At 39.0% G+C, this 18296-nt stretch overlaps 1 protein-coding gene across 24 annotated transcripts in view; it reads right to left on the reverse strand.

Annotated features, from left to right (window-relative positions):
• ABI3BP (ABI family member 3 binding protein) overlaps positions 1–18296 on the reverse strand; it is a 240050-nt gene that overhangs the window by 35401 nt on the left and 186353 nt on the right. For 21 of the 24 annotated variants that reach the window (XM_035015258.1, XM_035015259.1, XM_035015250.1 and 18 more), the window contains 5 exons: positions 16598–16675; positions 12139–12204; positions 10341–10415; positions 2950–3027; positions 1157–1261 (listed from right to left, as the gene is read on the reverse strand). In XM_035015258.1, coding sequence (XP_034871149.1) covers positions 1157–1261; positions 2950–3027; positions 10341–10415; positions 12139–12204; positions 16598–16675 — 402 coding nt within the window. The remainder of the gene's footprint in view (positions 1–1156; positions 1262–2949; positions 3028–10340; positions 10416–12138; positions 12205–16597; positions 16676–18296) is intronic. The other 3 variants (XM_035015242.1, XM_035015257.1, XM_035015255.1) reach the window with 3 other exon arrangements.

The raw sequence follows: 18296 nt of genomic DNA on the forward strand, positions 1-18296 counted from the left end.
ATGTTGAAGCACTGTAGATATTGGGAAAGAACTGGATAAGCTCACAGAGAAAGTAAGCAGACAGAGTAGTAATGTCTATGCGGAAAGATGAAGGGTGGGTGAGGGGAGGGTAGGAATGTCTTCACAGAGGTTGTGCCGATAAAGAAGTGAAATAATCAGCAGGTAGGTATGAGAGCTATATTGGGGCAGAGGTTGCAGGAAGAGACAAGCCAGGGAAGCATGAGACTACTTGTTGTGTGAGAGCCAAGAGTACTTTGGGGTACCGTGAGAGCGGACTGTGGAAGGACAGGAAAGGCCAGATCATGAAGGGCCTTCCATACCATAGATTTGGACATTGTTTTTAGGTGACAAGGACCCACTGAAAGATTTTCACTGGGAAAGTAATAAGATGAGATGAGAAGGGGATGAATGGTCAGGTTGCAAGTCTGGTGGCCAAGAAGGAAGTCAAGAGACAAAAGCAGCTGTTGTAGGCAAAGGCAGAGCAGGTGAACTACATAGGGAGCAGTGGGATTAGATGGAAGGTGTTTTACAGGAAAGATATCAAGGAGATGGAATGGCTTGACGTGGAGAGTAACTAGCAGGCATGGATCATGGCTGAAGAAGAAGGAAAAAGATGCTTAATATAACATCTGTTCTGTTGACTTCTACAATATATATTCTTGCCCTGTTGCACAGGCTAGAGCTGCTCATGTTTTAGCCCGCAGTCTCTCCGCTAGTACCGTAATACTGGGGCCAGCGTGAAGGCTGGTGAACAGGGGAGCTTTCAGTGAGATGTACAGGATTTCATTTCAGGAGATAATGGTAAAGAGATGACGGGGTATCACATTTTCCATTACCCCCTATAGGTTGGCAACGTACAGTACCTCATCCAAAATAATGCACTTGTTGAAAGGCCTGAGTGAGCTTCTGTCTCACAACGTTTAAAAAGCAAACTGGCCTAGATACACAGGGGTGGTTTCTGGGACCACACGCACCCAGAATCAGGATAGAAGCCCAGTGTCCAGTGGACTAACAGGGTCCAGTTTTGGGGGCCAACACAGGCACATGTCCCATGCACCAAGGACTTGTCTATCGCTTGAGCTAGCATGCCAAGAAGGGCTTGCGGCTGTCTGGGCAAATGAGTATCACGGAGCGAGAAGGTACAGGAGAGACATACCTGCGCTTCCTGGCTTGCCGGTGACATTATTTGGTGGTAAAGGTTTTCTTCGTGGGGGCACAGGTCTGGGTGGCAAGGGTGGGCGGCGAGTGCCTGGGATTGCGGCTACGAGATTATATTACAGATAAAGTTGCCATAAGGATTCACTCCGTAAACATGTCAGGTTTTAAAAAATATAACACTTGATAAGTATCAAGTGGATGACAGAGGACAGATCCCATAGGAAAGTGTCTATGAGTAATATATTCTGATATTCCTCTAAATTAATGTTGGTAATATACCCAGGAATAATGAAGTCCATTAACATATGGGAAAAATATCCTCTAATTATAGGTCTATCTGCCTTTTAAAACTGTACAGATATAGAGAATTTAACATCTTTAGTTTCTCATATAGGCACAACAGTTTTTCTGAGTTTCACTGTCTCCCATTGCCTTTGATTTTCAGACTACAATTTCTTAGGTCATTTTAGCTTTAAATTGTTAAAGGATATAATTTCTCCTTTAGTGGATGTTCCACCCCACCACCCAAATCTATTATATAATAATAACTGAATAAACGCTTTCAGAACTTCTCAAAAGATTACAACAAAGCAGCCTTGATGGCAGAAGCAATTAGCCTGTGGCTGTGGAGAGCAGGGTCAGTATGAACAGTTGTGCACTGCACAAGGGCCCTGGCAAGGGATATGTGAGTGGGAGCTGAAGTTTAACACGCACTCTGCTCACCCATCTGTGAGCCCTGGTGCAAGCCTGCCCACCCAGAGGAAGGGCACATTTTACTAAAGAGTCTGCCTAAAGGGCAGAGGGAAGAGATACCTTTTAATACTATGCACAGATTATCTTTTCATGCTTTGCACAAATGCTGGCAAGGCTAGAGGTGCCTAGAACAATCCACCTTAACCCAAATTTTAAGTCTTGTGTTCTAGCTTAAAAATTCACGTCTTTCTTTGCATAATATACGTTGGTTAAAAAAATCTTCAAGTAGAAGTGGCAACCTAGGAAAATGCCCTGTGACTTTAAGTACTTCTTGGGAGACTAGCGAGTGTGCACTTGTGTGCATGCAGGGGAGTGAGTGTGATAACAGAATATGGCTCTGTAGCCCAGGCATTAATACACTAGAGTAGGTTTCATAGCAACCTTTGAAATGGCATAGAATTCTTACTCAACACAAACCTTTCCAAGTTACCAGCTTCATAAATTTGGCCTAGTATATAGAGCACAGTCTTAAATTAGGAACATAAATTCTATCGGGCTAAAGGATATTATAGTAAATCACACAAGAACAAAACTTGAACATGATGAAAACTAGAACCCACAGTGACTCTTCAGCATTTGTCCACTGTGACCCCTCAGAACATTATCCAAAGTGATTCTTGAATTAGTACCCAATTAGAGGTTCTTGTTAATATTTAATGTGAGCACTATTTATTTCCCCAAAGATAATATTTTATTTTTAATTTTTTTTGGCGGGGGGAGCTCAAGAGTGAGCATGCACAGGGTGGGGGAGGGGCAGAGGGAGAGAAAATCTTAAGCAGACTCCACACCTGACGCTCGACGCTGGGCTCCATCTCACCACCCTGAGATCATGACCTGAGCTGAAATCAAGAGTTGGATGCTTAACCAACTGAGCCACCCAGGCGCCCCAAAGATAATATTTTAGAATGTTTCTTAACAGTACCCATGTACTGTTGGCATGGTCCTTTGAGAGCTGTGAGGATGCTGTTTTTGCTACAACATTAGACACTGCAGTAGCAGAGAAGAGCAAAGTAAGGGAGTTAGTATCTTATTCCTTACCTGGTTTTTTGGTAGAGTGGGTGGAGTCCACTGACATATTTTTACCAGCACCTGATGGCTTTGGTGCTTGCTTGACCCCTGTGAGCAGACATAATGAAAGGGAGTAAGTAGACAGCAAAAACGTCTTAGATGTTTTTTCACAGAAACTTGGTAATCAGTGATAATGTGCATTCAATGCGGAAGAGTGGCCCTGGTGTTTTTGTGCCCAGGCATTTTAATTGGCTTCTCCTGTCTGCATATAGAAAATATTCAAAGCCCTATATTCATTAGCTGTAATAGTTTTTCTGAAGAGTTAGTGTTTGATTATGGATCATGGTTTTGTCTGAGTTTTCCATGATGCCCACACTGTACTGCCTTCCCGGTGGTACAGTCTCACCAGGCAGACTTCATCTTCAGTGACTGGCCATTTTTTGCCAATATTCATGAGTACATTCTGTGGTTTTAAAAAAAGTTTTCCTTCAACCCCTTCAATAACCCCCTAAAACCTCTTAAAATTCCAATGTGTTTGGATTTATCCTTGGTAAGTTGACTTTAAAAATATTCCTGGAGAAGCCTTGGCTATTATGTTGATTCGGCCACAAACTGGATCCGTACCTTTGAGACTTGTAAATTAGTCCTGGGCAGGCACAGAGCTCCAAATTGCTATTTGGAAGAAATTGATTTGAAAATTGTTTTGTATGATATTTTATCTCCTAAGTCTCTCAAATATAATCTGGTGGTTATTAGTCATTCACCGAAATACCCATGCTTGGAGTTTGAATATCTATCCTAAGGATGGGGGAACCAATTTAGGTTTTGTCTTATTTTTTGAATTGTTATGCTTTTACATTATAAAATAATCTTCCCTGATGTGGCTGTCTTCATTAAGAAAGAACAGAAACAGACATTATCCATACAAACAGACAAGAATCTATGGACTCCGGAAACAAACTGAGGGTTTCAGAGGGGAGGGGGCTGGGGGGATGGATTAGCCCGGTGTTGGGTATTAAGGAGGGATGTATTGCAATGAGCAATGGGTGTTATATGCAAACAATTAATCATGGAACACTACATCAAAAACTAATGAAGTACTTTATGGTGACCAACATAAAAAAAAAATCCATACTCTGAGGACCTGACTATAATTCACATACTTAAAAAATAAGAATATTTAGTATACTAGTCTGTACATTAACAAGGACAACCAAAATCACAAGTTTATTCACTGTGTTCTAGGGACCATGTAGTGACATTACACACTCGATCTTGTTTAATGTGCAGGCAGATACATTAAAATAATATTGATTAAAATACAGGAGAAGCTTCACTTGCCAAAAATCAGGTATTAGCACATTAAATGATGAAATTAAATTATTATAAATCAACACAGTAACATTACAATTATTATTATAATTATTATTAATGCTATAATAATTATAATTAACATTAATTTATAAACCCCAGTATTGCAATCCCATACTCTCTGCTGCTTGGTTAAGAGAGAATATATAAAATCATGGAGATGTTTGTATGGAGCCATGAATTAAATGTTGCTTATTTGTAGGAGGAAGAATATGTTTTCGGGGTCAATGACTATTTTGTGGCTAATCCCACAGGCATGGTGAAAACAAAGGGCTCATTAGTCTTCTTCCTGTGCTCACTCTCAGTGTAATGTGGTCAGAGAAAGGACTCATTTGGGTGTTTTGGTTGGAAAAGGACTCATTTGTTCATGGCACAGAGGAAGGGAAAGTACTTCCATTTGTGTCACTGGGATAATCTGGCATGGTAAACCTGATTTACCACTACTCCTTGAGAGTAAAAAAATGTATTGTGTATTCTAGAAGGCTCTAGAAGGCTAATAGACTGTGTGTGCCTTTAGTGATTCTTCTTCACAGCATTTTCCCAAATCTTTTTAACTGAAAAACAAAAATAAAGTATTTTGGTTCAAAGCACCTTCCATATTCATTGCCTTATTTGATCCATACAAACCTTCTGTGTGGGAGATACCATTCAGGTCCCACAGATGAAGAAACCCAAGGCAAGGGAAGAGTAAGCAACTTACAGCTAGGAAGTGTTGGGACTCAGACCGACATGCGCCCAGCTTAAAGCCTAGCTCTTAACCACTAAGTGACATAGCACAGTGTACTGTCTTCCTCTTGTCAGCTTCTTGCTTCTGCTATTCCTCACAAAGACGCTAAGTGACTTTAGCTTTAGAGTCCTACTTTCTGCCTTGTGGGTGGTTTGAGGCATCACCACTGTGTGTGGTCTAAATGGCCCTGCCTGGCAAGCATATGTCATCCAACCATGCCACTAATATGTGGGGCTCAGAGAACAGCAGATCCTGGCAGTGGACAAGTCCTCCAAGCCACAGGGGCTAGTCAATTGGAGATACAGGAGAAAGTCCAGAATTCTGCAAGCCCACTTTATGAGTAAGAGAAAAATCAGCAGAAACCAGCTCTTGTGTCACTTTCTTTATAGATAGAGACAGAAGCATCTTACTGTTATGATCCTTAAATGTAAGTACCCAAATCAATCAACAGCTAACCTGGACTTTCTTCAGCCTTCAGAAACAGATAAAAGTTGACAGGGTAGAAAAATGTTGGTAAGAACCCTGCCAAAGTCATCCGTGGGAGAGGGCATTGAACTGGGACAGGGGGATGAACTCCGATTCTGGCCATGCCTACACCTTGCTGTGGTTTGCGTGTCAGCCAGGCAGCAATGTGAGCACCAGAGCCCAGACACCAGTAAACTTCTTTTGCTCTGAATCAGAGAGCAAGTGAAGGCCAGAGGTAGTAGAGAGGCAACGGGAAGGCAAAGGACAAAGCCAGGAAGAGAGATGCTATGGAGAAAGAATTCTCAGGAATTAGCACTTAATCAGCCAATCTGGCCCAGGCTGTAACCTGAATTCTTTTTCCCTCAGGCAGGATTAATCAACATATTTTTGAAAGGGCAGTATTGGCTCTGGAAGCACCAAGTGGAGCTTTAGTATGAGCCTCCCAATTGCCATATGGGAGTTCTCCAAAAATCTCTGGATTTGCATAGTTTACCCCTTAGCAATTTATTGTCAAAAGTGAAGTAATGATTTGGGTATTTTTAACCATGGTAACAAAAATGTTGCAAACAAACACAGTAAACTGAAAATCCATTTCCAAATGTATTAGACACTACTCGCTGGGACCAAAAAGGGGTGGTATTTATGCATGATTGGTCTCTGTGTCTTTGTCTCCAAATCTTAACACCTTGCTACAAAGCCAGGAGTGATGAGCCAGCAGACTGGAAGGTTTAGCCACAGCCCAGAAAAACACATTCCTCATCTTGGAGGAGTCTGGTTTCTGGTTGTCAGGCACACTCTGTGGGGGCAGTCAAGTGTGGATTCCTCATTAGGAGGCAGAGAGAGGAGTCTCAGGTTCAAGTATTTAACATATCTGCTAAACCACATGTGTCAAGTTGGTTTCCAGACCACATTTTGCCTGAAACATAATGGGCCTTCAATAAATGTTGGTTGGATGAAAGAGTACCTGTACAGCTCAGCAGCTTCCTTCTACAAGGAAAAAGTTGGAGACTGACTGTTGATGGAAGAATTTAGCCTACTCTGTGCTGGGCAGACAGTAAACATTTTCAGCCTTGTGGACCATACTCTCTCTGTCACAATTGTTCCACTCTACCATTCTATTATGAAAGCAGGCTATGTTTCAACAAAACTTTATTCATGAAAATAGGCCGTGAGCCAGATTTGGCCTGTGGGACTATAGCCTGTGTGATCTCCTGGTCGAGTGCATGCCTCTTGCCTCTCTGCAGTGTAGATCTCAAGTTGGCTGTAATTTTTAGAACACATCAGTGAAGCCTAAACACATCTCTGGAAAACCTCTAAAAGCAGAGTGCTGGAAAAATGACCTATGTACAACCTCAAACTTTGTAGGCTAATTTCAGACTTTGAAGTGGAGGCATATTTACAAATATAGCTAAGAAATGCATATAAAGCTGGGCAAATATCTGTAATGATGTTATGAAATAAGAAACCTGGCTCAAGATGGTTTAGAGATTCCTGGGGTTTAATGAAATCATTGCAAGATTTTTATAGAGGCCTAAATAATCAAAGGTCCATTGTTTTGATGCCTCAGAATCTCTTTTTGAGTCTTCCAAGGGCACAATCTTAAGTGGCCTAAAACCATGAAGAATATGTCCTATAAATCCTAAACATTTCCTTTATCAACTGATTTTTCTTTTTAATGTAAAATATCTGGGCTAAAAATTTTAGCAAGAAAAACTGCAGGAAAATGTCTGTGAGATGGATGAATAATAAAGATAAATATTCCAGGCAAGATGTCAAAGTTGATTAGGAATCAGGTGACACAAAAATTAAGTCTCATTAAGACTCAATAGAAGCAAGAAGTAAGTGTGGATGAGTAGGGGGACTGGGTCAGAGGAGAAAATAAACTTAATGTAAATACCTGCATTTCTGGTAAACAAGCCAGAACAAAACTATGAAGAATCAAAGTAAGGTGGACTCACGTAAGTCAGTAATCTGGAGAGAATAGATTTTAAGATATTCTTTTTCTCACGAATTCTTAAAGACCTTATTCCTTAAGCAAATAGTCCAAGAGCTATTAAATTTTCCATTCATTATATCCTACATGTCATCTATGATTCCCAATTTTTATACCACTTACTTCCTTTTTTGCCTTATTGCATTGGCTGAATACCCCACTACTCTTTTCAGCATAAGTGGTAAAAGTAGGAATGCTTGTGTTCTTGATGTGAAGAGAAAAACATTCAGACTGTCATTATTAAGTATGATGTTAGTTGCAGGTTTTTCACAGATATCCTTTATCAGAGTGAGGAAAATTCCTTCTATTCCTAGTTTTCTGAGAGTTTTCATCATGAATGGATTTTGAATTTTGTCTAATGGTTGTTTTTTGTATTTATTGAGGTGATGGTACGATTTTTCTCCTTTTCTCTGTTAATGTGGTGAATTATACAAATTTGTTTGAATGTTGAGCCAACCTTGCATTCCTGAAGCAAATATCATTTGGTTGTTATGTGATCTGTAGTAGACCCAGAGCTGTATCACCCTGACCCCCAGTCAAAGCTCTCTCAGCTGAGGCTGATTCTGAAGGAGCTGAAAGAGGATGCTGTCTGCTGACTTCATTCCCCACAGATGGGCAGCATTCCCCAAAGGGGAATCTCAACAGACAATAGAATGGGTGCAATGCATTTTGGTTGGAGGATGGAAGTAGAGCAAGGGAGGCAGAAACTGAGCTCAGCTTTGTCTACCTGTGCTCACCAGCCCATTTCTACTAGCAACCAACAATTAAAATGAAGCTCTGTTAAGAGGACGTTCTTCCACAGTTTAACTAGATGAGCTAATACTACAAAGTTGATTTCATCTACACAAAAGGGTAATAGATGTCAGTTTGTGTTACAAGGGGCTCTGGAAAGAAATGTTTATATTGCAGATAAACTTATAATAAAGCTGTTTTCCTTCTGGAAGACAATTAGCATTTTCCTAGTGAGAATCAGTACTTGATTACACTGAAAGTTAATCACTTTCAAGTTTGATCATAGCTACCTGTTCTTTCATTTACTTTGTTGACACAAATGCTTTCTTCTATTTTTACTTGGACAAACTCCAGGGAAGTGCTTTGACTATTAACAAGGTGGTTCTGTTTAGAGCGAGATTGTTTATGTCAATCCGAGAAACTATGCATTGCCTAATCCCACAGTTGGGAATAATAAAAAGAAGAGCTGAGCACAAATAAATATTGGAATGCTTTCTTGCTTTTCGTGAGTCAGGGATTTATAGTAATTGCCTCATTAATTGGTTTGAAGGAAAGTGGATTCCTAGGACTTCACACACTGTAAAAACCTAGTAGAAAAAACATTTTAAAACAAATCTAAATGATTTTTAGACCGAATATCTTCAGGTATTATTCACATCTCACTCTCATTAGGGAACCATCATGCATTAAATATGCATTAACAAAATTCTAATTTCCATGCTCTTTTCATAAGCAAGCACATGATTTGTATTATTTAAAAAAATATTGCAGGGGTACCTGGGTGGCTCAGTTGGTTAAGCAACTGCCTTCGGCTCAGGTCATGATCCTGGAGTCCCGGGATTGAGTCCCGCATCGGACTGCCTGCTCAGCAGGGGGTCTGCTTCTCCCTCTGACCCTCCCCACTCTCATGTGTTCTCTCTCTCTCATTCTCTCTCTCTCAAATAAATAAATCTTTAAAAAAATAAAAAAATATTGCAGGGTGCTTGAGTGGCTCAGTTGGTTAAGTGTCCAACTCTTGGTTTTGGCTCAAGTCATGATCTCAGGGTCGTGAGATCGAGACCTGCATGGGGCTCCACACTGGGCATTAAGCCTGCTTAAGATTCTCTCTCTCTCCCCCTCTGTCCCTCCCCTCTTCTCTCTCTCTCATAAATAAATAAGTAAGTAAGTAAGTAAGTAAGTAAAGCAAGGAAATGATGCAATCCCATATTAGGGCATCTCATAACTACCATTTATCCACTTAGTGAGTGAGGGGTTTGAACTTTTATCAGATGATTGTCTTAGTTATCTGTATGACTCCTACTCCCACAGATCTGGCTGGATTAAGGCAATGTCATTTAATTCCTGAATTAAGCTGAATGATTTGGAAATGTTACTATGCCTGTAGCCAGTATGATCAACTGCTAGCTTCTCTTGTTAGAATATCATGTTCCACACTGCCAACAAATGCAGGTCTTATAAAAAAAATTGTAATGGTACTCATGAAATTACCAACTTAAAAACAAAGTGATTATAGTCTTGAAGACTGAGCCTATGTATGGAAAGTGTTTCTGAAATTAGAGAAAACAGCTATTTTGATATTTTCATTCAATAATGCATATTATACATTATATAAATATATTTATAATATATTATATATTAAATTTATATAAAATATATTTAATCAGGATATTTTCAAGAATCAAGACTATATATGATTTAGTGGACTGAGTTTAGAAAAGAAAAATTCTTTTTCAGTGTTTTCAGAGACACTGCAAATTTTGATTTTGGAATGAGTTACAATTTCCAATTCCAGTTCTATTAAGAACTTCCAAAACTGGGCGCCTGGGTGGCTCAGTTGGTTAAGCGACTGCCTTCGGCTCAGGTCATGATCCTGGAGTCCCGGGATCGAGTCCCGCATCGGGCTCCCTGCTCGGCAGGGAGTCTGCTTCTCCCTCTGACCCTCCTCCCTCTCATGCTCTCTGTCTCTCATTCTCTCTGTCTCCAATAAATAAATAAAATCTTTAAAAAAAAAAAAAAGAACTTCCAAAACTGGTAAAAAGAAATTGAAGTATGAATTCAACAAACGTACAAATTTTGAATGAAAACATTTCGAGTTTGAAGAGGATCAAAAGGAAATAAATTTGTGATCATTACCTGTTCCCATTCCATTCTCTTTGGGAGTCCTACTGGGTTTGAGTCTACTAGGTCTTATAGTTGTCTTATTCAGAACTACAATAAAGTGGGAAATAAATAGGTTAGAAATGTTCTTGTTAAAACTTTGCAACCAAGGCAAACAAAAGTTCCCAAAGAATTGGAAGTCATTTAACTAGGCAACAGAAAAATTATCGCTCATCAAAAACTATTGCTTAGAATATGGAAACCACAATTTTAGTTTAAAAATCATAGACTTGATTTTGGGAAGAGAGACCTGATTTTTTACTCTGAGGTAATCACTGGCTTGAAGAACTAACTGGCAAGGGAATTTATATGTCTAAATGGGAAATCCCTCACTTAATTTCTAAGCACTAGATACATTCCAAAACAGAACTGAAGAAAGATCAGGACTACCTATACACACAATGAAAAACCAAAACTTTAAGTGTCTTTATATGCCAAGGTCTTAATTCATAACTCATAAGTTGATGGGTCTTTTGCAGGGGTCTCCACATACAGGTGTTCCCTCTTAACCTGGTACAAGTCCATTGTTGAACATAGAGTATGATGAAATCATTTTAATTTCTCTCCTGCTCTATGAAGAGCCAGAGCATTACCAGCACTTTAAGAGGTAACCTGCCTTAGCCTCTGGAAGGCTCTTCAAGAAAAAACACGAAGTATATTGTGGTTGAGAGCGCAAGCTCTGGACCAGATTGCTTGCCTTCAAATCTACTTCCTAGCTCTTCTCATGCCTTGGCTTCCTCAACTGTACCCCACAAGACACATGGCAAACCCTCAGTCAGTGTTAGCCATTATTGTTACAGTTTCATTATTTTATAGAAACCTTTAATATAACCAGCCACACATTAAGCTCTCAACAGCTATCATGGTACAGAGGGCACATGGAGATACATTTGTTTATAAAAGATGTCTGTACCTAATTACCTTTAGGTCTTGGAAAAATTACTGCAAAAAGCCCCCCAAAACAAAAAACACATGGACTCTCCATAAACCAAAGGATAAAAATAATTGTTTCTTTTCCCACATGCCTGAAGAGATGTACACAAAGAACATTAATTTATAATGCAGCTTCATTATTTAGAACTTTAAGAAGACTTAGAATTGCAGCAACAAAAGGACAGAAAATGTCAGTGTCTTTGGTCCAACTTATGCTTTAGCATAGGAGCAATTTACACGAACCAAATCAACCTGTCCAAGTTAACTTTTCATTAACAAGCTCCAGTGAGGGAGATCCTAGAACTTTTGGAGAATTCAATAAATGTAAATATTTTCCAATGCTTAATTATCATTTTTACTGTATATGACCTGTAAAATGTGTGTGTGTGTGTGTTTTATCATCTGGAGGAATCAAGGAAAAATGTTCTCCCAGAACAAGGGTCTTTTATCCTAGAAGAGACCATCTCTTCTTCAATAACATTTGAGAGCTAGTAGTATCTGCACAGCTGACTCTAATGCTATTCCTATAATTGCCATGGAAAACTGAAGGAGTATGTGTGAGATTTACACACAAATGCTATTCTAAAAATACTTCTCTGTTGATAAAGTTCCAAGGGAGTCTTTACATCTGGTCATCCTTAAACACCTTAGTCACATCTCATCATCACCATGGATTCATCATTTCCTCTCCACTTATCCACAAGGATCTGAATTTCTGCACATCCTTTATTGCCATTTAGAGATATATTTCCCTCCCTTGGTGTATGTTGCTGTTTCAACACATTTTATACCTTCTCAGGTGTGCTGATTATTTAGGTCACCGGAAAGAGAAACAACTTACTGGGTCTGATGTGTGCTTTGTCTGGTATTCTGGGCCTCACAGGAGGAGTATACAATCTGTGTGGTGCTGAAACAGAGGAAAGGCTTCGTATTTAATAACCAACATTCTATTAAATGGGATTTAGCATCCCAGGGACCAGCAACTCATACACATTGCATAGAAGTGGAAAGGATGTTCTGAAACCTGCAATTATGCATTATAGCATTGCTGCTGAAGGAAAGTAAAACAAACAAACACATTCATGACTGGAAATAAAGGCACACAGAGTGGGATAAGTCATTTGTAATGTATGTCAAGGATTAGTCTCCATTTAGTCCATCTTTCTCAAGGGCATTTATTTTACCCAACGGTTGCTTAACATGGTAAACATATAAGCCAACTAGCCATCCATCCATCCACATCTCTCAGTTGGGAAGTCAGAGTGGAACATTATTTTGCCAAAGAAGACAGTAATCTTAAAGATTAAAAAAAAAGTATATATTTTTAGGTAGGTTGAAAGAGTGGGAACACGTGGTCTCTATCAAACTGTCCTAGCTCATGAACCCTGAAATGAATACTCGCTTAGTCCTATCCCTTAAAGCTTTAGGAATGGGAGACAATGACTTCTGTTGCCCTGCCTATCAAGAGAGGGAGAGCAAGGAGCAAGAACTGGGACAGGCCCTGGGAGCAACATACCACCTTGTCATTTCCTGCTCCTGTTACTCAGGGCCTGGCACGGTGAGGACTCCTAATGAAGACTTGCTGAATAAATTTTAAAAATGAGCGACTAATGTAGGCAGGCAAATTCTTGAGAAGCTGAGCTGAAATACTTTTGCTTCCTAAGATTTTTTTTTTAAAGATTTTATTTATTTATTTGAGAGAGAGAGCACATGAGATGGGGGAGGGTCAGAGGGAGAAGCAGACTCCCTGCTGAGCAGGGAGCCTGATGCGGGACTCGATCCTGTGACTCCAGGATCATGACCTGAGCCAAAGGCAGTCGCTTAACCAACTGAGCCACCCAGGCGCCCGCTTCCTAAGATTTTAAAGTGTGTTTTCATCCTGGAATTCCTCCATCTTTCCCTTCCCTCTTCTCCGCGCTCACTGCCTCCTTACCACTAACTCTCCTGGTAATGCTTTAGCTAAGACTGGAAAAAATTTTTCTTGCAAACTATGTAAGTAGATTACATCATTTTGATGATTTTGTTCACATCTTGAGTGGGTATTTATATAATCATAAATCAGCAATGCCTTGCCTACCAAGTTAAAAAAAAATACACCTGTGAAACAGATTATACTGTAGCTCATTTATAAGCTTCCAATGTGAAGAGTGATGAGCAGAATTTTGCCATACTTCAGGCCAAAAACAGCAAATGCATACTGAAATTCTCTGTAGGTTTAGTGTGGACCTTTCAAAATGTAGCAGCTAGAGTGAACAGAGGTACTGATGTTATAAAAAATTAATTCTCATTATACCCTCAAATGGTGTAATGATGATTTGCAAATGTTTTTCTTCAAAATTCTCTTTGACAGTGGTAGGAGTCCCTGTGAATTGAATCTATTTCAGTTTTTCATCTTAATTTCTTCAATGTTAGATTGTTTTAGCTTAAAGAAATACAAGGATCATGGTTATTACTCTCCTTCTAGGACAAATATGAGTTTTAAAACTTTAGACAGGAAAGGGATATAAAGCAGAACACAGAAAATAAATAACACAGAAATAATCAGGACTACACTCAGTATTTCAAAGCCTATTTCATAGGATCAGAATTTTTGCTTTATTTTTTCCCCACAATCTTTACTTAAATCTAGACAGAATTTTTCATACAAGCACTGGAGTATAACTTAAGTTCAGACTGTGAATTACTCATATAGTTCATCACTGAATAACACGTGGCCTTGAGAAAACTGCTCTAGGGCTTTAATTTTAAACTGAAACAAAAAAAAGTGCTTTGTGAACATATGTCCACATAGTTTTTAATGACTAGTAATTTTAAAGGATGCATTTGTACCTAGTTTTATAAAAATCTATTTAAGAGCATTAAAAAATACTGCATGAAGATAACATCAAAATGAAACAAACAAGATTATAGGAGAAACACCTTGAAGTTGTCATGTTCTGCCCAGCACAGGGAGAGGGTAAGGAAGATGTAACTTTCCCTGGGGTGGGGCAGGGATAAGGGAGCGGAAATAAGTAAAATAAACAGTGTCCCCATAGTATGTCTAGTCAAGTGGATTTCTATTACAGTGTGAGAAAGGCAAAGAAGAGTTTGACTATTTCAGGTTTTGGGTTATGGCGTGCTGCAGGGAACTTAGTAGACAACGGAACAAAGGTGTCCCAGAGAACAGGGGTTGGAGATTCTACTAAGCAGGCTCTATGTCGGAGGTTTTAGGCACAAAATTTCTTTGGAGCACTTGGCTCCCATCGTGGAGGGTTTAGAGATCAAAAAGCCACACAGGTCATGGTCCATGCATGGGGAGAGTGTGAAGACCAAGAGGAGTCATTTCACCCCCTAGCACCTCTCTCAACTTGCTGTGTGCTGTCTTACGTCTCTGATGCCTGATGCTAAAAACACAACAAAACAGCTGACTTCCTCTTCCACAGAGCTCAGGCACACATTTATGAGGGTTTGATGAGGGTGATCTAGGGACGCACAGCATGCCTTTGTGAAAGTGGACCCTCTTGGTAATGCAGGCCTATTGGGCTGGACCAGATGGCTAATGCTACTCCCACCCTTAAGATGGGTTCTTTCCTAGGGTGTTCTTTGTCGCCTCATCCCAGTGAATCCGTGGTGAACTCACTCTAAAGATCCTTGGTCCAAGCCTAGAAAAGTATGAGTCCTAGGGCAGCACAGTTTAGGCTCAAGCTAATGAACCTCAGAACATAGAATACATTGAATAGATATATTAAGACATTTCATATAATGATATCAGATCCTGGATATACACCCCACCAACTATAAAATTCCTGTCTAGTAGAACCATGTTCTAGAAAGAATTTGATAAAAATTCCACATACACTAATAAGTACTGACATTCCCATTAAAGTAAGAAAAAGCAAAGCAAGGAAAAAATAGGCCTCCAATCTTTTATTCTCAATTCTGAAATCTATAACGCTTTAAAAAGCTGAAATCTTTTCTTCATCTGGCAATACAACCCAACTGAACAGTCTTTTTTATGTTGCTTATTATAAATGTTTATATATTTTGATGCAAAAACAATGTATTTCATTATGAGAATCAACTATCTTCTATTAAGACATTAATTGCTTCTAATAAGCAAGAACATAAAAAAATAAACATACAAAAATGAGGGTGTGTTATGGATGTAACATGATTGACCATCTGTTGTTAATGGTTGAAGCTGGTCATGAAGACATGGGAGGGCTGCCATTATATTAGGTTTCTTCTGTGTGGATTTATAAATAAATAAAAAGTTAATAAATAGAAAGGTAACAATGTAAGTAATAAACATTTAATACATAATAAAAAATTAAACAAAACAAGTAAGAAAAGATTGAGAAAATTTACAAGAACTATCCTATGCCATAAAGTGCTCTAGTCATGTTTATTTAGAATATGTACTGCTCTTATTATAAAATACCTTAAAATTATATTTTTTAAATAATTTTTCTTATTATTTCAAATTTCTTACACCAGATTTTCTCTACAAATTATAACTGACAATAAATAAAATAAATGTGTCTTCCAACTCCTTAAAAAAAAGTTTACTTTTGTGTTTTAGACTTCCAACCATATGAAAGATGTAGAGATGAACAAAAGGGATCATTTAGAACAGAAAGAAAAAAAAAATCCACAAAAATCCCAGAAATCCACAACTGGTTATAAGCTAAGTAGGATAGAAAAATACAAAAAGGATAGACTACTGAGAACATGAGATAGAGCTTTGTGTAGGCAAGTTCATTTCCCAAGAAGTAGGAAGGAAGAAATAAAAGGACATCTTCCCCAAACCCTCCCTCGATGTTTAAATATTAAGTCATCTTTAAAAATTGATTCTTCTCCTTACAAGTTTCCTTCCTCAGGCTACAGTATCAATGTCCTTATGGAGTAGAGGAGATGGGACAGAGGGAGGCAGAGAGAGAGTGCGAGGGGGTGGGGGAGAGGGAGGAGAATGGGGAGGAGAAAAAAGCTAACACAGGTTCTTATTTATCAGATGTGGAAAATGAGGCAAATGGAGGTTAAACAAACTAAAAAAGCATGGTGAGAGGAGGCTTTCATTCTTAGTTCTCAGCATCACATGGTCAACCTGACATTCAAATGCAAAGTTCTAAATAAAGAAACGGTCTTCCCTACATTCGAGTGATGTACATATAAATATTCCTATTCGGCGGATGTCCTGCACCTACAAAACGAAGAAAACTAATTCACTGTGATGAAAACTGACATTCTGAAAAGAAAATTTCTTTCCTGATTAAAAATGAAAATAAATAGTTTACTACGCAGAAGTGGGGAAGCAGCATTACCCTGAGTTGTCTTTGCCAATTCAGTTGTTAGTGGAATCCTAGTTGTGAAGAATCCTTGGGTGGATTGGTCTGTTTCTGCTGGGGAAAAACACAGTAAGATGGCTGGCTTTCAGTAATTATCATCATGAACATGTCAAAAAAACCTCACACTTTTTTTCCCCACCCCATGGGAAATTGCTTTTATAAGTAAGCCTTGTCATCACAAAATTTCAAAGTTAAAGGTACATTTTAATAACTCATTTATTATATTTGCTATCTTCTTGCTCTATTATTTTAATGGTTATTATAAGGATTTCCAAAAGCTTTGAGTTCACGATTACTGTTTCATGATCCCGGACATGGCTGTTCTCAAACTGTGCCTCTTAACTGTTTTCATACATTACTGTCTTCATGCCTCCTCTCTATTCCATAAACTCCACAAGTTATTTATATGAGCTGGAAAAGAAATACACTGTATGAAAACAGGTGCATTTACACCATATGAGGATAAACATTCTTCTATTTATGTGATGTGAGAGTCAAAGTTTATTGACATACACATTTTCCCTGGCAAAATAAAAAAAAATAAGTGTGGGCACTACTTCTACTCCCGTATTATCTCAAAGTCATCACAGCATCATATAAACATAGCAAATTATACTTTGCCACTTTACCACACCCTGTATCCAAGAAAATACTTGGGGCATAGAATACACTGTCACCTTTTTTTTCTGCCCTGCTTTATAATCTGGATTTTGCTCATAATAGACATACTTGTGACCGTTGGCAGGTGATGGTTCTTGCTTCAATAAACAAAGGTACGTTAAACTAAATAGAGAGTAGAAGTTAGACAGTATATCTAGCAATGGTTCTTGAAAAGTACTTTTGACTTCGTTGTCATGGGTGATGTTCACTTTGTGGAGTATGGCTAGAATAGATGAATGTTTGGAAATTAGGGTGTACTTGCTCAGTTTTAAATTTGTTCCTTTAGAAAGGATTTCCTTTTGAAATGTGATCAGTAACTGCATCTCAGTAGACACACACAAAGGATAGATTTACTTGAAAAGGGATGGAAGGAGGAAAATAAGGCCACTGATTTAAACACAGCCGTGTGAGATGCATTGTGGACAGGGCAGAGGAACCAAGGAATCAACAAACACAAGCTGGAAATTCTTGTTTTCTGATTCATTTTCAATCGAGGGTCAGGCAAACTGGGGTTTTCCATGCTGTGAATGTGTTGGTGCTGAACTCCTGAAAGCATGGACCACTCATCCCCACCAACCTTCCTGCTGCATCTAGCCATGCTCGTTTTTCCAGGCAAGTCATGTGCTCATCAGATTAGCCTGACCACCATTCTCTGAATTGCCTCTCTCCCATCTGTCTTTAACCTGAAAGAACCTTTCACATCTTTAACTTCAACTCTCACTCCAGCTTGAAAATTCGGGGTAAATATCACCTCCTCTGTAAAGCGTCCCCTGATGCACCCAGTAGTTGGCTTCTTTAACATGTTCCTCATTTCTCTATCACACTCGTTTGTACAACACTGAGGTGAATCCCAGGAGCTCAGGTGACTGAATATGTGGGTTCCAATCCAGCTTTGACATTAGCTGTGTGACTGGGCCCAATTTTTAAACCTCTTTATGCCTCAATTTTGTAATCTGTAAATGGGGCAATTGTTGTGTGGCTTAAAAGAAAACATCACACATAGCGCACTGCAGGG

The sequence above is a fragment of the Mirounga leonina genome, unplaced genomic scaffold (genome assembly GCF_011800145.1).
Source record: "Mirounga leonina isolate KUSES-001 unplaced genomic scaffold, KU_Mleo_1.0 Mir_169, whole genome shotgun sequence".
Classification (NCBI taxonomy): Eukaryota; Metazoa; Chordata; class Mammalia; order Carnivora; family Phocidae; genus Mirounga; species Mirounga leonina.